Source organism: Chenopodium album, chromosome 1, assembly GCF_948465745.1.
Source record: "Chenopodium album chromosome 1, dcCheAlbu1.1, whole genome shotgun sequence".
In the NCBI taxonomy this organism is placed as follows: Eukaryota; Viridiplantae; Streptophyta; class Magnoliopsida; order Caryophyllales; family Amaranthaceae; genus Chenopodium; species Chenopodium album.
Genome location: NC_137834.1, coordinates 1,700,501 through 1,723,260, shown reverse-complemented (window position 1 = coordinate 1,723,260; position 22,760 = coordinate 1,700,501). Strand labels below are relative to the sequence as shown.

General features: G+C 37.1%; 2 protein-coding genes across 2 annotated transcripts; both read right to left on the bottom strand.

Annotated features, from left to right (window-relative positions):
* Positions 1–1,675: 1,675 nt before the first annotated feature.
* Positions 1,676–4,711, bottom strand: LOC145639598 (small ribosomal subunit protein uS4y). Its single transcript, XM_081690882.1, has 3 exons — positions 4,531–4,711; positions 3,713–4,094; positions 1,676–2,140 (listed from the first exon to the last, which is right to left on the bottom strand). Exons 1-3 carry the CDS (start codon positions 4,556–4,558, stop codon positions 1,957–1,959), a joined length of 594 nt encoding a protein of 197 aa, XP_081547008.1. The 5' UTR covers positions 4,559–4,711; the 3' UTR covers positions 1,676–1,956.
* A 14,691-nt stretch (positions 4,712–19,402) lies between these two features.
* LOC145626280 (protein GAMETE CELL DEFECTIVE 1, mitochondrial-like) lies at positions 19,403–22,335 on the bottom strand. Its single transcript, XM_081678743.1, has 3 exons — positions 21,803–22,335; positions 20,689–20,878; positions 19,403–20,033 (listed from the first exon to the last, which is right to left on the bottom strand). Exons 1-3 carry the CDS (start codon positions 22,303–22,305, stop codon positions 19,827–19,829), a joined length of 900 nt encoding a protein of 299 aa, XP_081534869.1. The 5' UTR covers positions 22,306–22,335; the 3' UTR covers positions 19,403–19,826.
* Positions 22,336–22,760: the final 425 nt, after the last annotated feature.

Below are 22,760 nucleotides of genomic sequence, written 5' to 3'. Positions count from 1 at the left end.
GTTGGACGTAAACCATGGTCCATGGAACAATCCTTGACATGCCTAAAAAAAGGTTCTTAGTTGCTTTCGTTTCTTAATAGTTGCATCATTTTGACTAGACACGTTGCTGATTGCTTAATTATTTTAGTTTAGTTGTGAATAATGTTGTTGCTTTATTAACATTTATTTAAAGAAAACGTGCACCAAGTCTAAAGGTTCCACTATTTCACTGGAAGACCAATAGCACATAAGCCATATAATGAAAAAAGACTTAAAGGACAGGCTAGTAGATGTAACTCATGTAAGGCATAAGCCGCATAACAATGCTTCAAAAAGCATCTCTGTATCGTTCCAATTTTATTAGATGTCTCCGAAGAAACGCTTTAAAAACATCTTGCAAAGCACTGCTCTTCAAAGGTGTGGAGTGGTTAGTTGTGTATTGTCATTTGTCAACATCAAGAGTAGAGGAATGTACGTATTCAATTATAGCCTTGGCGTTTATTTGAAGGGAGATTAAGATCAAGGTGATTACAATATTTTCAATAAGAAGCAAAGTCGAGGTGGTCATTTCCTCAATTTCGAACATACATGTTTGACTTTGGAGGATTTGGGGAAAAACCATATAATTGAAAATGGTGGGTACACGTAAATATGTGAAATTTCAAGGAAAGAAAAAAAGATATTACAAGGTAGCTAAGGTCTCAACGCCTATTTAACAAATATCAAGTGTTTATGAATATTGGTTATATACATAATTGAAGATAATATAATTTGAAACTAAGCAATAGCAAACGCACCTACCTGAAATGTGCTATCTAATATATTACATCCGTTAATTGTTATCTGCAACTTTGGAATATTTTATATCTCTCAAATAATACCCAAAGTTGCAGATAACAATTAACGGAGGTAGTATATAACGAGGAAGAATGATTGTATTGCTATCATTTCTGTAGCGATTCTTTGTCATGCATAGGAGTGAACTGTAGTAGTAAGTCAGGCAAAGGGAGAGAGAGGTAAATCAAAGAAAGCAAGAAGACCCATTTTGCTAATAGTTTGGTTAGTCCCATGATAATTTCTCACCTTATCCCCGCCAACAGGTTAGAGCTGCTAGCCTTGAGTAGTGTGGGCGTTAGCACCAACGGTGCTGCGTTCATCTGAAAGACTGAGTACCCATCCTTTTACATGGCTACCTACCTCACATGGATGGTAAGGTCCAATAATATGACGACTTGGCGGAACAATCTACTTGGATTTGGTGTCTCAACTCAGGCTGTACACTCTAAGCAATGAAAGATCATCCACATCCTGTAATTCGAGTGCAAGCACAAAATCATCCAATGGCCCTCAGTTATCTATCTACTATTCTACTCTATTCAGGTTTATGCCTCCACTGTTCCGTTTTGCTTATGCTAATTATGAGCTCAGACAACCAGAATCACAAGTCTAGATTTGCATCCTAATGGCAGAACCACAGAATGATGTTTACATTTGCATCCAGTCTTCATTAGCATGCATCAGAAACAGTTCATAACTTCATACCCATCACCATTTAAAAAAAATAAATAAATAAAAATGCACCGCAACATATCCATTTTAACATTGCAACTTACAAGGGATGAGGCAAACAGCACCATTGCGGTAGGCAGAAGAAAGATAAGCTAGGCATTAAGAGCAATGTCAATGGAAAAAAAAAAAAAAAAAAAAACAGCACATGATGCTATATTGCTATGGATAAGTTAATAAAGGCGATCAATTGGGTCCAAAAGAACACAATGAACATGTTGTCATATTTGAATAATTAAACCACAACAAAAAGAACTCAAAACTTTCTAAATGATGAAGGAACAAAACCAATAAACTGAAACATAAAAATTGAAGGATCTCTTGGGGGAAATAGTGCTATATTTCAACACTCAATAGAGGTGCTAATAAAGGATCTTAAGCCTACAAACTACCAAGGTCTGGGTATATAGCTCACTCTTCATCTTCCTCGTCACCATCACCACCAGCTGCCTTCTTTGCTGCTGCCTTCTGGTTCTTTCGCTTCACTCTACCTGGGCGGCCTCCTCCGAAGGGGCTAGTGAGAGAAAAGTCAATGTGCTTCTGAGAGTCGACCCTCACCATGAAAGAGGGAACATTCACCACTTGTCTCCCAACCCTGACATCAAAATATCACAAGCAGAGATCAGATAGCTTTATCAAGTAAAAGACTATCACATTTCTCAAATGACAGACTATATATGACATTCAGAGTGTTTTTGGATAAAAAAAAGGGAAAGGAAAAGAAGGGGAGGGGAGGGGAGGGGAGAGGGAGAGGGAGAATGATAAGGTTTCCTTCCAAATCTCTCCATTATTGGCGAGCAATTTCTTACAATGTAATCCCTTCATTTCTCTCCCCTCCACTTCCCTTCCTCATTTGTTATCCAAATGAAAAGATACTCCATCCCTTCCCTTCCCTTCCCTTCCCTTCCTTACCTTCTATCAATCAAGGTGAAAAACTAACTGCATGAGAGCTATGTACAATCTGAAGCCTCTATTGATAACGTCTTGAAAACAAATGAGGCATCAACATGCATGGTTAAGACCCACATTAAAGGCTCTTAGAGGCCTGGCTCACAGAGAGCTGAGAAGCTCAGGCAAAGATAGTTCAAAACAGACAACTTGTTTGACCTCCTAGAAGTAGACTGTTTCACACAAGAACAGGTACAGAAAACACCGAATTCAGAAAGGAAAAAATACTATGTAAAAACCATTTGATAATGAAAAGAAGTCCTTGTGATGGAAATCCAGTACAATAGAATTGAGACATAGCCAGCTATGTTGAGAAAGTATGTAGCCAATATGATTAAAATAAACAAAATTGCACGATAAAAACTCAAGATTACAAATGGGTAACCAGAAAGGTTTGATGTGTTTATAACTAATCCAAGAGAGAAATTCAGGATATTTGAAAGTGAAATAGCAAAATCTAGGATATTTATTGAACCAATTATAAAAGAAGACCTCAATTCTGATTTCTCAATCACAAAACTGAAAAGAAAACCCACAATATAAAACACAAATCCTCAACAGCAAATTATGGCAGCACAGCTGGCTCATCAATCCCAGTGCACAACCATTAGTGCACGCAATCAACATTGTAATCGCATAAAATTAAAATCATGGTTTTTTTTTTTTTTATATCATTTCTCCTTCTTAGAACCAGTTCCTTTTCACAATTAATATATTTGACAAGCATAACATCAGCCATTTGGCCACATTACTCCCCATGGAAGTTAACAGATTCACCACATCCAGCCAAAAGGCTAAAAGCTCATTCGATCAATACAGACCACTTTAGACAGTGATAACATCTTCATACAACTTGAAAAGGATCAAAATTACATCACCATTAACTAACTCAATCAGATGCCATGAATCTCAAGATGAATGGATAAAATCATGTAACTCTACAAAACCATAGACTTGTTTAAGCAATATCATATGTTTCCAACACTACTACATCAACAGAAGGCTCACCATTCTCATTCCTGTGACAAAATCATTACTCATGAAACTTGTATATGAGCAATACATAGCAATAATGAGCATCTCATATTACTAAATGAAAACACAGAGAAATGCACACTTAACATCTTCAGAATATCAAATATTCAAAACATCAAGTATCGCAATGCAGCAGGCAAACCTCAATTGCAATAAAAATGTAAAGAAGGGTTTAATAAAATACCTAATATGCCTTTGCCTGATGAGCACCCTAGCATGGTGAATAGACTTGGCCATACCAGACTTGAAGACAAGGGTCTGAAGACGCCTCTCCAAGAAGTTCTCAACGGTCAGAGCCAACACGTAATCGAGCTTGTTCTGTCCTTCATCCAAAAGCCCGTACCTATTCATCCTCCTCAGAAGAGCTTCTCCCTCAAAGATACGACGAGGGTTCTTCTCATCTAGGGTAAGAAGATGCCTTGCGGCATTACGGATACGGCTCAAAACATATTGAACCCTCCAGAGCTCCCTCTTGTTTCGAAGCCCATACTCTCCTACAAGCTTCAATTCAGCATCCAATCGTTCCTTCTCATAAGGACGACGAGGCTTCTTAAATGTTTTTCCATCTACATATCACCCCAGTTCACAAAACCATCACTACAAATTCAATCATGTACTAATTTTGCCCAAAAAATCTCAAACTATTTACAAAGATTTAAAATTTAACAAACCCCACTAATTTTTTAACCTAACAATAATTCAAAGCTACCAAATTGCAACATTTCGTATACATAGACAAACCATCACCCTAACTAACATTGATAAACCCTACATGTTCATATCAAGCAAAATGCGCTAACTTCAGCAAAAAGAATCGATTAAAATTACAAAATCACGAACTCTAAAAGGGTTTTTCATCAATTAATCTAAAAACCCCAGATGATTTCTAGAGTAAAACGGAGACAATACACAGATAAAAATGAAAGTAATTCAAACAAAATGGGAAAAAAAATAAAAACAAAAAACAAAGATCGGAAAAAAGGAAAATGGAGGAGAAATTACAGTTGCGATAGTAGACGACGTGCACCATGGTAGCTCACCGACGGCGAGGTGTTGGGTTTGCGCTGAAGCTGCGGCGGAAGTGAGAAGGAGAGAAGGGTTTAATGGTTTATGATGGGCTGTTGTTGGATTTTTAGGGGTTGTTCTTGTTTTGTGAATATGTGATATCCTTCTTCGACTTTTAGGGTCAGCCCAAACCTATGAAATCAACATTGTTACCAATTACGAGTAGAGGTGTCAAAAGTTGACCCGACCCAAAATACCTACTTAAACCCGATTATTAACCGACCCATCTGAATTCGAAAAAATGATGACCCAAACCAGACCTGAAACCAACCCTAGATCCGAATTGACTCGAGTATGTGAGACCCGAACCGAACATGAACTGACCTGAAGATGACCCGACCCGCATATCTTGCTCATCCGACATGGCATGAATCACCGAACCTGCACTCATGCGACGAGGTTAGTTTACTAAAGGAAGGTGACGTAGATCCCGTCTCCGGTTAAATGGATTTTGGAAAGCTTCCACGTGACATCCTCAAGTTAGTCTTCTTTTACTCTTTCAAGCACTAAGTAAGTAAACAACCTTCCCCAGAGGATTTTGCCTACTCATTGACCAGTGACTTCGGCATCGAGACATTGAATCCCAGATCGAATTTAACCCGTAAATTATTAACCTGAATCGAACCCAACTTGAACCGAAATTGACCCAAACCCGTCAAAAATTTAACCCGACTTGTTACTAACCTGACCTGAATTCAATCCGCCCCGTTCATAACCTGACCCGAATTTAACCCAACCTTTACAAGCCCGACCTGAAATCAACCCGACTTGTTATTGACCCGACCCAAATTCAACCCGACTTGTCATTGACCCGACCCGAATTTTACCAGACCTATTACTAACCCGACCCAAAAATTCAACCTGATCTGTTACTAACCCGACTCGAAATCAACACGACTTGTTAATAACCCGACCTAAATTCAACCCAAATTGTTCTTGACTCGATTTCAAATAACCTTAAATGCAATTTAGACCACCTTAGTATTGTTGATCAAAGCATTTTGTCTAGGGAGACCAAGTCGGTCCAGGCCAGCAAAAGAAAGTAGCATCATCCTCAAATTTAAGAGTTAAATATAGTATATATTTGTTGTATGGTCAAAGGGGTGTTGTATGGTCAAAGGAGAAAATTATCTTCCTAAATTATAGACTATAGTTTCTTAATATATTTCCATGTATATTATAGTCAAAGGAAATAATTAGCTTGATAAAAATGATAATTATCTATTTATATTTAGTTGAACCCGAATATGACCTGACTTGCAAATGACCCGACGTGATTGTAACCTTCAGCTTATTGACTTGAACATAACCCGACTTGAATCCGAGAATGACCCGACCTGGAAATGACCCAACCTGATTAAAACCCGCAAATTATTGACTTGACCGAACCCGACTTGAACCCGAGAATGACCCAACTTGAAAATGACCCAACGTGATTATAACCCGCAAATTATTAACTTGAACCAAACCCGACTCAAACCTGAGAATGACCCGACCTGATTCTAACCCGCAAATTATTGACTTGAACCGAACCCGACTCGAATTCGAGAATTACCCTAACCCGTAAAAACCCGAAATAAACTTGACCTATTGTTCACCCGACCCGAATATAACCCGACCTGTTATTAACCCGACCTAAACCCGACCCAAACCCGATAAGAAGTATGACCCGATGTGACCCGAATCAAGCATAACCTAACCCAAACCCTAACCGCATAGGTTATGGACTTAATCCGAATTGACCCAACCCGAGTTGACCCAATCCACTCTTAGCAACCAAACTCGACCCGGTAACCCGAATTGACAGCTCTACCCAAAACCTCCAAAATTTCTCAAAAAGCGAGGATGATAACCTCAATTTTGGAATTTTTTGACTTTTTTTCACCCGGAAATTAAAATTGTCGAAATATTTACCATGGTCCCTAATACCCTTTGGGAGTCCAATGGGCTGGGTGGAACTATCCAATTTGCCTTTACGATCAATTTACCAGTTTACAACTTGCAACGATTTCATTAACTCAAGTTTATCACGAACATTTATGATTACATATAATGATCATATATGGATCCAAACAGCATTATATGACCCCGAGATGGTATCCCCTAAAATCTCAATGTTTTTCGACACCGGGTCCCGAAACATTCAAAATTTCTCATTAAGCGTGGACAGTAGCCTTCAATTTTGGAATTTTTTGACTTTATTTCACCCGGATATAAAAATCGCCGAAAGTTTTACCATGGTCCCAAATACCCTCAGGGAGTCCAATTGGGTGGTTAAACGACCAATTCACCGGTTTACAACTTACACCAATTTCATGAATTCTAGCCTATCCACGAACATTTATGACAACAAATAATGATCATATATGGTTCCAAACGACATTATTATATGACCCCGAGATGTATTCCGTAGAATTTCAACACTTTTCGACACCGGGCCCCGAAACCACCAAAATTTCTTAAAAAACGCGGATATTAGTCTTGGAATTTTTTGGTTTTTTTTTCGCCCGGAAATAAAAATTGCCGAAATGTTTACCATAGTCCTTAATACCCTCCGGGAGTCCAGTTGGATTGGTGGAACCATCCAATTTGCCTTTAAACGACCAATTTAATTACTGGTTTATAGCTTGCATGAATTTCTTTAACTCAAGCCTACTACGAACATTTATGACAACATATAATGATCATATATGGTTCCAAACGGCATTATATGACCCCGAGATGTATCCCCTAAAATTTTAATACTTTCCTACACCGGGCCCCGAAACTTCCAAAATTTCTCAAAAAGCGTGGATATTAGCCTTCAATTTTGAAAATTTTTGACTTTTTTTAGTCCTGAAATAAAAATTACCGAAATGTTTACTATGGTCCCTAATACTCTACGGGAGTTCAATTGGGTGGGTGGAACCATCCAATTTGCCTTTAGACGACCAATTTACCGATTTACAACTTACACCGATTTAATGAATTCAAGCCTACCACGAACACTTATGACAACAAATAATGATCATATATGGTTCCAAACGACATTATATGACCCCGAGATGTATTCCGTAGTCTTTCAAGACTTTTCGACACCAGACCCCGAAACCACCAAAATTTCTCAAAAAGCATGGATATTAGTCTTCAATTTTGGAATTTTTGGTTTTTTTTTTAGCCCCGAAATTAAAATTGCCGAAATGTTTACCATGGTCCATAATACCCTCCGTGAGTCCAGTTGGGCTGGTGATGGAACCTTCTAATTTGCCTTTAAACGACCAATTTAATTACTGGTTAACAGCTTGCACGAATTTCATTAACTCAAGCCTACGACGAACATTTATGACAACATATAATGATCACATATGGTTCCAAACGACATTATATGACCCCGAGATGTATCCAATAAAATTTTAATACTTTCCTAAACCGGGCCCCGAAACCTCCAAAATTTCTCAAAATGCGTGGATATTAGCCTTCAATTTTGAAATTTTTTGACTTTTTTTCGTCCTGGAATTAAAATTACCGAAATGTTTACCATGGTCCCTAATACTCTACGGGAGTCCAATTGGGTGGGTGGAACCATCCAATTTGCCTTTAAACGACCAATTTACCGGTTTACAACTTACACCGATTTCATGAATTCAAGCCTACCACGAACACTTATTACAACAAATTATGATCATATATGGTTCCAAACGACATTATATTATATGACCCCGAGACGTATTCCGTAGTCTTTCAAGACTTTTCGACACCGGGCCCCGACACTACCAAAATTTCTCAAAAAGCGTGGATATTAGTCTTCATTTTTGGAATTTATTGGTTTTTTTATCACCCGGAAATAAAAATTGCCGAAATGTTTACCATGGTCCCAAATACCCTCCGTGAGTCCAATTGGGTTGGTGGAACCATCCAATTTGCCTTTAAACGGCCAATTTAATTACCGGTTTATAGCTTGCACGAATTTCATTAACTCAAGCCTACTACGAACATTTATGACAACATATAATGATCATATATGGTTCCAAACGGCATTATATGACCCCGAGATGTATTCCCTAAAATTTTAATACTTTCCTACACCGGGCTCCGAAACATCTAAAATTTCTCAAAAAGCGTGGATATTAGCCTTCAATTTTGAAATTTTTACTTTTTTCGCATGGAAATAAAATTTGACGAAATGTTTACCATGGCCCCTAATATTCTCCGGGAGTCCAGTTGGGTGGGTGGAAACACCCAATTTGCCTTTAAACGACCAATTTACCGGTTTACAACTTACACCGATTTCATAAATTCAAGCCTACCACGAACATTTATTACAATAAATAATGATCATATATGGTTCCAAACGACATTATATGAACCCGAGATGTATTCCGTAAAATTTCAAGACTTTTCAACACCGAGCCCTGAAACCACCAAAATTTCTTAAAAAGCGTGGATATTAATCTTCAATTTTGGTCTTTTTTAATTTCTTTTTTCGCCCGAAAATAAAAATTACCGTAATGTTTACCATGGTCCCTAATACCCCTCCGTGAGTCCAGTTGGGCTGGTGATGGAACCTTCCAATTTGCCTTTAAACGGCCAATTTAATTACCGGTTAACAGCTTGCACGGATTTCATTAACTCAAGCCTACGACGAACATTTATGACAACATATAATGATCACATATGGTTCCAAACGACATTATATGACCCCGAAATGTATCCCCAAAAATTTTAAAACTTTCCTATACCGGGCCTCGAAACCTCCAAAATTTCTCAAAAAGCGTGGATATTAGCCTTCAATTTTGAAATTTTTTGACTTTTTTTCGTCCTGAAATAAAAATTAACGAAATGTTTACCATGGTCCCTAATACTCTACGGGAGTCCAATTGGGTGGGTGGAACCATCCAATTTGCCTTTAAACGACCAATTTACCGGTTTACAACTTACACCGATTATTTCATGAATTCAAGTCTACCACGAACACTTATGACAACAAATGTGATCATATATGGTTCCAAACGACATTATATTATATGACCCCGAGACGTATTCCGTAGTCTTTCAAGACTTTTCGACACCGGGCCCTGAAACCACCAAAATTTCTCAAAAAGCGTGGATATTAGTCTTCATTTTTGGAATTTTTTGGTTTTTTTATCACCCGGAAATAAAAATTGCCGAAATGTTTACCATGGTCCCAAATACCCTCCGTGAGTCCAATTGGGTTAGTGGAACCATCCAATTTGCCTTTAAACGACCAATTTAATTATCAGTTTACAGCTTGCAAGGATTTCATGAATTCAAGCCTACCACGAACACTTATGACAACAAATAACTATCATATATGGTTCCAAACAACACTATCCGAGATGTATTCCGTAGAATTTCAAGACTTTTCGACACCGAGCCCAAAAACCACCAAAATTTCTCAAAAAGCGTGGATATTAATCTTTAATTTTTGAATTTTTTGGTTTTTTTTTTTCGCCTGAAAATAAAAATTGTCGAAATGTTTACCATGGTCCCTAATACCCTTTGTGAGTCTAGTTGGGTTGGTGGAACCATCCAATTTATCTTTAAACGACCAATTTAATTACCGGTTAGCAGCTTGCACGGATTTCATTAACTCAAGCCTACTACGAACATTTATGACAACATATAATGATCTTATATGGTTCCAAACGACATTATATGACCCTGAGATGTATCCCCTAAAATTTTAATAATTTCCTACACCGGGCCCCGAAACTTCCAAAATTTCTCAAAAAGCGTGGATATTAGCCTTTAATTTTGAAATTTTTTGACTTTTTTTAGTCCTGAAATAAAAATTACCGAAATGTTTACTATGGTCCCGAATACTCTACGGGAGTCCAATTGGGTGGGTGGAACCATCCAATTTGCCTTTAAACGACCAATTTACCGGTTTACAACTTACACCGATTTCATGAATTCAAGCCTACTGACAGGGTAAAGTCGTATCCGCTAATAAAAAATAATTAGCTAAGTCCTCTAACTAAAGTAGATAGGGAAGTAGGGTCGAACTCCACAGGGAAACAGGTCTTTTTACTTCTAATTAATTATTATAGTCTAAATTATCTAAGTAACCAATATTTTTGTGAATAAAGACTAAACTACGGAGAATAGAGTCGAAAGGAATAAAGTAGGGAGAAAATCAAATATTAAAGGCCTAGGGCATAGGTTCACTAATAAACAATACTCCAGGGCAATTCATAATAAGCAATCATCAAGCATTGATTAATCAGATTATAAAGGGCTTTCGCTACGTATTATAATCACAGAGTTAATTTACCGGTATTAAATCTCATATGTCGAATCTCAACTTAACCATTTATAAACTAATCCGCCTATTGAAACTAATCCTAAATATCAATTCTCATCTGTCGAATCTCGAATTAATATTGCTAAACTCATACAATTAAATCTGGCCAAACCTAATTGCATAGGTTTGAAAGGCATTAACTTGTTCCATAGAGCTCCTATAGGTTTGCTCCCAATGACCTACAATTCCACAATTTTCACAAAAAGCTTCATGGTTAGCAACAGCAGAAACATTAGCTACAGAGTTAGGAGCAGCAGTAAGATTATCTAATTTTTGACAAATAGATGTTAATTGATCTGAGCTTGCAAAAAGGATACGGAATCGACACTATGTTTTCCTTTATTTGCAAACCCTCTCGGATTCCCATATTGGGAATTGTGTATTGCCATGTCTTCGATAACCTGTCTTGCATCATCCACATTTAAATTCATAAACCTCCCACTAGCTGCCGAATCTAACACTGATCTAGAAGAATTTCCAAGTCCATTATAGAATGCTTGGATCAATTGCCATTGTGCTAGATTGTGGTGGGGGCACTCTCTCTGTAGATCCTTGAACCTATCCCAAGCCTCATATAACGTTTCGTCGGATTCTTGAGCGAAGTTCTGAATAGCACTCCTTAGCACCGCTGTTCTCTCTGCAGGATAGTATTTATTATAGAAATTCAAAGCAAGAGTTTCCCAGTCAGTAATACCAAGTGCAGTTCTATTCAAACCATTAAACCATAATTTAGCTTTGCCACATAATGAAAAAGGAAAAAGAATGTCCCTGATTTGGTCTTGCCTGACCCCGGCTTGTCTAATGGTGTTACAATATTGGCAGAAATCTGCGATGTAAAGATTAGGATCTTCACCCTTAGCTCCGCTGAACTGCTTCCTCTCTATCATAGTGATAAATTGGGGCTTGATCTCAAATTGAACTCCATCTAGAGCCGGAGTGGGAGTAAGGTGCGGGAAATCTGTGAGCTTCGGTTGCGAGTAGTCACTGAGTTTCTTCTAGGCCGTCATCTCTGATTCTGAATCTGAAGGAATATCTGTGTCACTAGAATCAGAGGGAGGATCACGGTGATTATTGTTATTATCACCAGAATCCGCCAGGATTTGCTTGTAGCGATTTTTTTGTCTATGGAAGGAACGTTCGATCTCAGGATCGAATGGGATGTAACCTGATCTGGAACACCTGGGCATAAACAAAAACTAGAAGCAAATATGAGAATTGCCTCAAAGAACTAACGTTCTCTGAGGCAAAAAGGGGATAATCTAGACTACAAAAATAGAATCAGAAAACAAAAATAAAACCGTCTCCCCGGCAACGGCGCCAAATTTTGACAGGGTAAAGTCGTATCCCCTAATAAAAAATAATTACCTAAGTCCTCTAACTAAAGTAGATAGGGAAGTAGGGTCGAACTCCACAGGGAAACAAGTCTTTTTACTCCTAATTAATTATTATAGTCTAAATTATCTAAGTAACCAATATTTTTGTGAATAAAGACTAAACTACGGAGAATAGAGTCGAAAGGAATAAAGTAGGGAGAAAATCAAATATTAAAGGCCTAGGGCATAGGTTCACTAATAAACAATACTCCAGGGCAATTCATAATAAGCAATCATCAAGCATTGATTAATTAGATTATAAAGGGCTTTCGCTACGTATTATAATCACAGAGTTAATTTACCGGTATTAAATCTCATATGTCGAATCTCGACTTAACCATTTATAAACTAATCCGCCTATTGAAACTAAGCCTAAATATCAATTCTCATATGTCGAATCTCGAATTAATATTGCTAAACTCATACAATTAAATTTGGCCAAACCTAATTGCATAGCATTAAAACAATCAATAGGAAATTAACCAAGCATTGATAATTAACAATCACAAAATTACCCCTTCATATCATTTATTAGATCCCCATAAACCCTAGAAATTAAAATACTCACAAATCATCATGACTAAACTAATCAAATAAATAAATAAAAGCATAATCAAGAAAGCAAATAAAATAACTGAAATTAAAAGGGAAGAAATTGTTACCAAAAAGAAATCTGGAATTAAAGGAAGAATTAAGAACAAAAGTTGAGAGAGAATTTAAGAGAGAGAAAAATACTAAGTAGAGAGAGAAAGTCTAAGAAAGAAGGTAATCTAAAAATTCCGTACAAAATCGTACTTAAACGTTTTCTAAAACAAGAATTAAAACTAAACTTAATCATGTCTTCTAAAAACGCGCGCCCGATCGGGCGAAGGGCCGCCCGATCGTGCTAGATGCTCGCACGATCGGGCGCGCCTTAGCACGCACAACACAATGGTCTTGCCGCACCCGATCGTGCTAGAGGTTGCCCGATCGGGCGGTTGCTTCTCCTTGTGCTTGGACTTCGATTGGGCTTGATTTCTCGGCCCAATCCGGATTTCCTCCTCGGGTCTTGAATACTTGGTCCAAATGCGTCGGGATCCCAATTACCGAGCCCTTAATCACCGGCTCTCACCGATCCTGGGCTCCAAAAGTGGTCGTGTCCTTCTAGCTTCCGTAGTTGATCTATAAAGCCCGGGAAAATGCTCCAAGAGTGCAATTTCCTGTAAAATACAACTAAAACTACGAAAACACTAGAACACACAAATTAGTAATAAAAGTGGCCACAAAAGAGCCAAAAACACTACTAATAACGACCAAGGGACGGGGGTAAAACACTATATTAAATGGACATATCACCTACCAGAACACTTATGATAACAAATAATGATCATATATGGTTCCAAACGACATTATATGACCCCGAAATGTATTCCGTAGTCTTTCAAGACTTTTCGACACCGGGCCCCGAAACCACCAAAATTTCTCAAAAAGCGTGGATATTAGTTTTAAATTTTGGAATTTTTTGTTTTTTTTTTCGCCCGGAAATAAAAATTGCCGAAATGTTTACCATGGTACATAATACCCTCCGTGAGTCCATTTGGGTTGGTGGAACTATCCAATTTGCCTCTAAACGACCAATTTAATTACCGGTTTACAGCTTGCAAGGATTTCATGAATTCAAGCCTACCACGAACATTTATGACAACAAATAACTATCATATATGGTTCCAAACAACATAATCCGAGATGTATTCCGTAGAATTTCAAGACTTTTCGACACCGAGCCCAGAAACCACCAAAATTTCTCAAAAAGCGTTGATATTAATCTTCAATTTTGGAATTTTTTTTGGTTTTTTTTTCGACTGAAAATAAAAATTGCCGAAATGTTTACCATGGTCCCTAATACCCTCCGTGAGTCTAGTTGGGTTGGTGGAACCATCCAATTTTCCTTTAAACGACCAATTTAATTACCGGTTAACAGCTTGTACGGATTTCATTAACTCAAGCCTACTACGAACATTTATGACAACATATAATGATCATATATGGTTGCAAACGACATTATATGACCCCGAGATGTATCCCCTAAATTTTTATACTTTCCTATACACCGGGCCCCGAAACTTCCAAAATTTCTCAAAAAGCGTGGATATTAGCCTTCAATTTTGAAATTTTTTAACTTTTTTTCGCCCGGAAATAAAAATTACCAAAATGTTTACTATGGTCCCTAATACTCTCTGGGATTCCAATTGGGTAAGTAGAACCATCCAATTTGCCTTTAAACGACCAATTTAATTACCAGTTTATATTACAGCTTGCAAGGATTTCATGAATTCAACCCTACCATGAACATTTATGACAACAAATAACTATCATATATGGTTCCAAACAACATTATCCGAGATGTATTCTGTAGAATTTCAAGACTTTTCGACACCGAGCTCAGAAACCACCAAAATTTCTCAAAAAGCGTTGATATTAATCTTCAATTTTGGAATTTTTTGGTTTTTTTTTCGCCTGAAAATAAAAATTGCCGAAATGTTTACCATGGTCCCTAATACCCTCCGTGAGTCCAGTTAGGTTGGTGGAACCATCCAATTTGCCTTTAAACGGCCAATTTAATTACCGGTTAACATCTTGTACGGATTTCATTAACTCAAGCCTACTACGAACATTTATGACAACATATAATGATCATATATGGTTGCAAACGACATTATATGACCCCAAGATGTATCCCCTAAAATGTTAATACTTTCCTATACACCGGGCCCCGAAACTTCCAAAATTTCTCAAAAAGCGTGGATATTAGCCTTCAATTTTGAAAATTTTTGACTTTTTTTAGTCCTGAAATAAAAATTATCGAAAATTTTATTATGGTCCCTAATACTCTACGGGAGTCCAATTGGGTAGTGGAACCATCCAATTCGCCTTTAGACGACCAATTTATCGGTTTACAACTTACACCGATTTCATGAATTCAAGCCTACCTCGAACACTTATGACAACAAATAATGATCATATATGGTTCCAAACGACATTATATGACCCCGAGATGTATTCCGTAGTCTTTCAAGACTTTTCGACACCGGACCCCGATACCACCAAAATTTCTCAAAAAGCGTGGATATTAGTCTTCAATTTTGGAATTTTTGGTTTTTTTTTTCGCTCGGAAATAAAAATTGCCGAAATGTTTACCATGGTCCATAATACCCTCCGTTAGTCCATATTGGTTGGTGGAAGCATCCAATTTGCCTTTAAACGACCAATTTAATTACCGGTTTACAGCTTGCACGGATTTCTTTAACTCAAGCCTACTACGAACATTTATGACAACATATAATGATCATATATGGTTCCAAACGGCATTATATGACCCCGAGATGTATCCCCTAAAATTTTAATACTTTCCTACATCGGACCCCGAAACCTCTAAAATTACTCAATAAGCGTGGATATTAGCCTTCAATTTTGAAATTTTTTAACTTTTTTTTTTCTCCCGGAAATAAAAATTTCCGAAATGTTTACCATGGTCCCTAATACTCTCCGGTAGTCCAATTGGGTGGGTGGAACCATCCAATTTGCCTTTAAACGACCAATTTATTAGTTTACAACTTACATCGATTTTATGAATTCAAGCCTACCACAAACATTTATGACAACAAATAATGATCATATATGGTTCCAAACGACATTATATGACCCCGATATGTATTCTGTAGAATTTCAAGACTTTTCGACACCAGGTCCGAAACCACCAAAATTTCTCAAAAAGCGTGGATATTTGTCTTCAATTTTGGAATTTTTTGTTTTTTTTTTGCCGGGAAATAAAAATTGCCGTAATATTTACCATGGTCCCTAATACCCTCCGGGAGTCTAGTTGGGTGGTGGAACCATCCAATTTGCCTTTAAACGATCAATTTAATTACCGGTTTACAGCTTGCACGGATTTCATTAACTCAAGCCTACTACGAACATTTATGACAACATATAATGATCATATATGGTTCCAAACGACATTAAATGACCCCGAGATGTATCCTCTAAAATTTTAATACTTTCCTACACCGGGCCCCGAAACATCTAAAATTTCTCAAAAATCGTGGATATTAGCCTTCAATTTTGAAATTTTTTGACTTTTTTTCGCCCGAAAATAAAAATTGCCAAAATGTTTACCATGGTCCCTAATACTCTCTGGGAGTCCAATTGGGTAGGTAGAACCATTCAATTTTCCTTTAAACGACCAATTTACCGATTTACAAATTGCACCGATTTCATTAATTTAAGCCTACCACGAACATTTATGACAACAAATAATGATCATATATGATTCCAAACGGCATTATATGACCCCGAGATGTATTCCATGTAATTTCAAGACTTTTCGACACCGGGCCCTGAAACCTCCAAAATTTCTCAAAAAGCCTGGATATTAACCTTTAATTTTGGAATTTTTTGACTTTTTTTCGCCGGAAATAAAAATTGCTGAAATGTTTACCATGGTCCCTAATATTCTCCGGGAGTCTAATTGGGTTTGTGGAACCATCCATTTTGCTTTTAAACGGCCAATTTAACCGGTTTACAACTTGCACCGATTTACCGGTTTACAGCGGCCAATTTAATTAACTTTCACCAAACCTGACTTGAACCGAAATTGACTCAAACCCGTTTTAACCCGTCAAAATCCAAATTTAATCCGACTTGTTACTAACCTGACCTTAATTCAATCCGACCCGTATTTAACCCAACATGTTACTAACCCACCCGAAATCAACCCGACTTGTTATTGACCTGACCAAAATTCAACCCGACTTGTATTGACCCGACCCGAATTTTACCATACCTATTACTTACCCAACCCAAAAATTCAACTCGATCTTTTAATTTACTAACCCGACTCGAAATTACACGACTTGTTATTGACCCAACCTAAATTCAACTCAAATTGTTCCTGACCCAATTTCAAATCACCTTAAATGCAATTTATCCCGCCTTATTATTGTTGATCAAAGCATTTTTTCCTTGGAGACCAAGTCGGTCCAGGCCAGCAAAAGAAAGGAGCATCATCCTCAAATTTAAGAGTTAAATATAGTATATATTTGTTATATGGTCAAAGGAGATAATTATCTTCCTAAATTATAAACTAGAATTCCCTAATATATTGCCATATATATTATAGTCAAAGGAAATAATTAGCTTGATAAAAATGATAATTATCTATTTATAGTTAGTTGAACCCGAATATGACCTGATTGTAACTTGCAAATTACTGACTTGAACATAACCTGACTTGAATCCGAGAATGACCCGACTTGGAAATGACCCAACCCGCAAATTATTGACTTGAACCAAACCCGACTTGAACCGAGAATGACCTGACTTGAAAATGACTCGACCTGATTATAATCCGCAAATTATTGACTTGAACCGAACCCGACTCAAACCTTAGAATGACCTGACCTGATTATAACCCGCAAATTATTGACTTTAACCGAACTCGACTCGAACCCGAGAATGACCCGTCCTGATTCTAACCCGCAAATTATTGACTTCAACCGAACTCGACTCGAACCCGAGAATTACCCTAACCCGTGAAAACCCGACCTATTGTTCACCCAACCCGAATATAACCCGACCTGTAATTAACCCGACCTAAACCCGACCCAAACCCGAAAAGAAGTATGACTCGACGTGTCTCGACTCAAGCATGACCCAACCCAAACTCGATCTGCATAGGTTATGGAATTAATCTGAATTGACCCGACCCGAGTTGACCCGTCCCACTCTTACCCGACCCAAACCTGACCCGTTTACCCAAATTGACAGCTCTAATTACGAGTACATATAATCAAGCGGGTTTCATTTGTGGTAGGTTACAAATCGGGTCTGATCGAATAGCGGTTTATGCGGAGTCATTTTGTCTAGTCGAGGTCTTGTTTTCTTCATCTCAAAATAAAATAAGTGTTTCTCAAAGCTTTTGGCTTATTGAGCACTATTGGAAATTTGACCATTTTAAAAAGTTAATTTGGATGTTTGGTAATAATATATATTAGTAGCTTAGTAAGAGAGCTTTTTGGACTAATAAAACTCTTTTAGAAAAGCTCTTTATAAGTATGAGAGATTTTAAAATTAGCTTATTGAATAATTAGCTTTTTAGGTATTAAGTGCAATGAAATAACTAATAATAAACAGCTACTAGTATTTACTAAACACTTTTACACAATCAGCTAGTCAAACCGTGCCACTTAATACAATCAACTATATAAATTAGCTAACAACTAAATATCAAATAAGGCCTAAATGTGTATACATAAAAAATTAAAAATGTCATATTCTAAAAATAGACTTAGAGCCTGTTCACTTCAGCTCCAATCAGTTCAGTTCAACTCTTCTTCTCTCATAAAATATTCATTTCAGCTCATTTCAGCTCCAATCAGTTCAATTCAGTAAATGTGAACAGACCCTTAGGGTCCCGTTCTCTTCACCTTACAAATAAAAAACTTTAACGAACAAGTATAATAGAGAATTAGTACAAATAGGTTTTATTCCCTCGTTTTTTTTAAAGTGTCTCATTTCCCTTAAACGATCATTTTTTAATTTCACTTCAGTAAAAATAATTAATTTTGACAAAATAATTTCAAATCAGTAAAAATAAGGTGAAGAAAACAGAGTCTTACTAGAATATCAAACCATTTTTGCCTAATAAGTCTTGTAAATTCGAGCATTCTAGTCAATTGTTTATGTCCAATTTAGAAAGAAAAAGTCACTTCAAAATGCTTTTAATATTTAGATTATACAAGAAATTAATAAACTTTTCACATGTCAAGTAATAAAACTAGAAGGTGTCTCCAAATGAAAATACTTGGAAAGATATTAAATTTAACTTCCAAATTGGACGTCACTTAAACACTTTAAGGAAGCTATTAACTTTAGGCATTTTTAGGATTTACCACCAAGTGCAATTTACATTCAATGAGTGCTTGACTGGCACCAAAACGTCTCATTGATACCTTTTCTTCTAAAGGATCTCCCATTCCATGATCTCATAATCATTCCCCATTTTCTAAGGCCAGGTTAATCAACAGAAGCATCATCATTCAAAGACCAGGGCTAATTCTTATCCTGTGAATTGCAGTATATTGCTAAATGAAGATAATAAAACCACCTATGATTTTATTGCTCTTGAAATGCCACTACACTAATACAGTTTCCGTGTCTAGATTATACACAGTAAACATAAATACAGCAAAATAGAACCTTCAGGTAACCTGATCAAACAGTACAAATTCTTCGTTCATGCCAATAAAATAGCCAGGGAAAGCAAGAAAGCATCCATTGTGGAAATCAACCAGCACAGAAGATCACTTGAGTATTTCATTTGACTGAATGACAAAGCCCAATTTCAGGACTACCAGCAGACACTACAGAAGAAGATGCTGAGCTTTCATAGCTATAAGGCATGATCCTATTAGTACTCGCAAGAATTGAATCTAAAAATCCATATGATCCTTTTAAATTTGAACATCAGACCTGTAGTCATCAATGCAACCTCCCACTTCATGAAAATTGAAGGGGCACTACCTGGGCTTACGGGAGAGACGGCCACCAGTTCTTGGTGCTCTATCCTCTGTGAAGGGCTGAGTTGCAGGATCTGCAAGGCCTGGTAACCTTGACACACTTCCCTTACCTTTTCTGGCATTAGGTCCAATCACCTCAATCATGTATCTCCACCCATCAATTGGTCTTCTCCTGCTGAATATGTGCGTCTTTATAAAACTTGCTATCTGCAAATATAAATACAAACAGGAACCATAAATCTTAAGGCATAATATACAATCATGCAAAGTAGGAAGAACAGAAATTTGGAGAGAGGGCTGAATCAATAAGAAAATAAAATTCCCTCGACCTAAATCGATAAAGTTAAGCATGGATTATTACAGAACCTTGTTCAATCAGAGATGCCTCTTGTAAAATGAGACAGTATAGTGAAAAAACGTACATCTTTAAACTATCTTTCACACCTTTTTAGGCTTGACAGCACCTTCATACATCAAATTTTATGAGCAAAGTGGAAAAGCTAGTTTATATCATTGGCATTAGACATGCAACTGATTGTGCTGCATAAAAGTCATTGCACCTAAATTCACTTATAAAGTCATAAGTAGTTGGAGTATGGACCATGAGACTTATACACCTGGTATACGTAGAAAATTTGTCAGGTTTCTTTCAGAGATGCTACCAATAAACCCATAAAATTGCAAGGAAGGAAGTACATACACTAAACTCACATGTCCTTATGACTATAGGCCTACATACAAAGGGGTCAACAGTTTCTATTCCTAAAAGATGGTACTCCATACACTCAAGGAAAACTATAAGAACAGTTTTGGCTATTGAATAATATCATAAATTAATGCAATGCTAAATGTAAATGCGCACCTGAAATTTGCAAAATGCCATTCGACGCTCAAATTCTTGCAGAAGGATGTCCTCTTCTCTCTGTGACATCTCCCATACATTGCCATCTTCAGATTTGGATGTTGATTCCCAACCATCAGGCTTGTTTTTAAACTCAGAAGTACTGGGAACTTTTGGGTCATTCAGATTATTGCTAGCAGAGTCAAATATCCTACAACAACAGCAATTTCAGCACATTCAGGTCCTATAAATTTCCTTTAGTTATGCTGGGGAAAGGCATTGTACAAGGTTATATAGTATAAGTAGAAGAATCACATAATAGAACATCCTATCTTTAATTGCAAGACTAAACTGAAGTATAATTCTTACCTCTTATAAATAGTAAAACTTAAAAAAATTTGCTTTATGATGAATTATATAAGCTAGAAAATCTCCTAACTTAAAACTAATCTAAGATTAATATGCAGCATATTATAATACTGTATTGTTGTCTGAGACCTTAATACTCGCCTTCAATGTGAAACTCCCATTACCTTCAGCAAAAATTAAGCTATTCTGGTGTAAGCTGTGTAACTACAAAAACCCAATTGTGGAGCTAAAAAGGCAAAAAATGAGCAATTACATCCTTACTCACACACTATGTTGCTTGGACTCAACTCACTCGAGTACTCGTATTGACATAAATACATGTCCAAGAGTCTACTCAGTCTATTTTGTGAAGGTTGTCCATGATTTTTTGGCCTAAGAAGAACTGTGGAAGTGTCCATTCCCATGTCAAAGTATCGAGGATCCAACATGAGTACTTCGAGAGAAATGAAGAGTCCGAGTAACACATCCCACATACCCAGCAGCAAAAAAACACCCAATAATCAAACATACACATACTAGCATCAAGCAAGAGTTCCCAAATCATCACAGCAAACAATCTTGATGCCCAATTGATCCATTTCATAAGTTCAAGAGTAAACCACTAAACTTTCAAGCAGGCGTTCTCTCAGGCATAAAAACAAACACCTGGTATGCATAAAAATTCATAAACAAACTACACACCCCAGATCACCAAAACCCAAAAAACCTTGATTTTTCCAATCAAAGAGAAAACACAAGCTAAAAGTAGAGAAAAGAGAAAACTCACTCAGAACAACTATCAAGAAGCTTGTCAATATCATCAGCAGACCCACCACCCAACTTAGCTTCTTCAATCAATTCAATCTCTTTCATCCAAAGCCCAGCATGAATCCTCTGTTTCTTCAACCTATAATCCTTCTGCACATTCTCCAAACTATATAACCCACCATTTTCTTCCTTCTTCTTAACCTTCATTTCCTCCTCTTGTTTAGCTTTCTCTCTGTTCATGCGACGGTTCTCCCAGTTCTCATTCATGTCTTCGACAAACGCCTTCGTCTCAGGGTCAGCAGCGTCGGGAATAAGGCCGAAGTTGACGTCGGACTCCCATGGTGCGCGAGTATTCTTGCCGGCGAGATCGTCGGGTAGCCACGCAGTTTCCCAGGCGTCGTTCCATTCATCGGATTTGTTTCCGGAGGAAGTGGAAAGATGGCGGCAGTGGTGGAGGAGAGAGAAGGGGAGTTGTCGGAGAAGTGTGGTGGTGGTTGTTGAGGACTTTGTAAGCCTCTGCATTTCGGTTTGTTTGGGTGATTTCAATTCTCAAATTTGGGTCATTTTATACCCTGTCCATTTCTGCTTTAGAGTACTAGTGTTGCAATGCCTAGCCCGTTTAGTTCACTTTATTTTTACTCATCTAAACTCATTTGATATGATATTTTTATCTGATTTGACCAAACTTTGAGGTTAAACGTACGATAATCATAATGAAAAAATATATCAAGTGGGATCTTCATTCGTAATAATATGTATTTCATTACGAAATTTTTATGATATTTTGCAATAAAAAATTGCACATAAAACGATAATCTAATCTTAACTTTTTTTTTTTTTTGAAATAAGTAAAAATAAGTTGAAGGCCTCTCTTGAAATACGTAAGAAAATTTTACCACTAAGCTATTCCTCACTCTCTTGGAATTTCTTTTTTGGTAACCATTATATTTGAGTAGCATTTTTGGCGAGTTTTTAAT

Excerpts from the sequence above, each read along its gene's own strand:
- LOC145639598 (XM_081690882.1), bottom strand. The coding sequence starts at position 4,558 with ATGGTGCACGTCGTCTACTATCGCAACT. Across the intron at positions 4,095-4,530 it reads CGTCGTCTACTATCGCAACT|ATGGAAAAACATTTAAGAAG; the intron begins GTAATTTCTCCT and ends GGTGATATGTAG. Across the intron at positions 2,141-3,712 it reads ATCAGGCAAAGGCATATTAG|GGTTGGGAGACAAGTGGTGA; the intron begins GTATTTTATTAA and ends TTTTGATGTCAG.
- LOC145626280 (XM_081678743.1), bottom strand. The coding sequence starts at position 22,305 with ATGCAGAGGCTTACAAAGTCCTCAACAACCACCACCACACTTCTCCGA. Across the intron at positions 20,879-21,802 it reads CTTCTTGATAGTTGTTCTGA|GATATTTGACTCTGCTAGCA; the intron begins GTGAGTTTTCTC and ends CTGTTGTTGTAG. Across the intron at positions 20,034-20,688 it reads TGGCATTTTGCAAATTTCAG|ATAGCAAGTTTTATAAAGAC; the intron begins GTGCGCATTTAC and ends TTATATTTGCAG.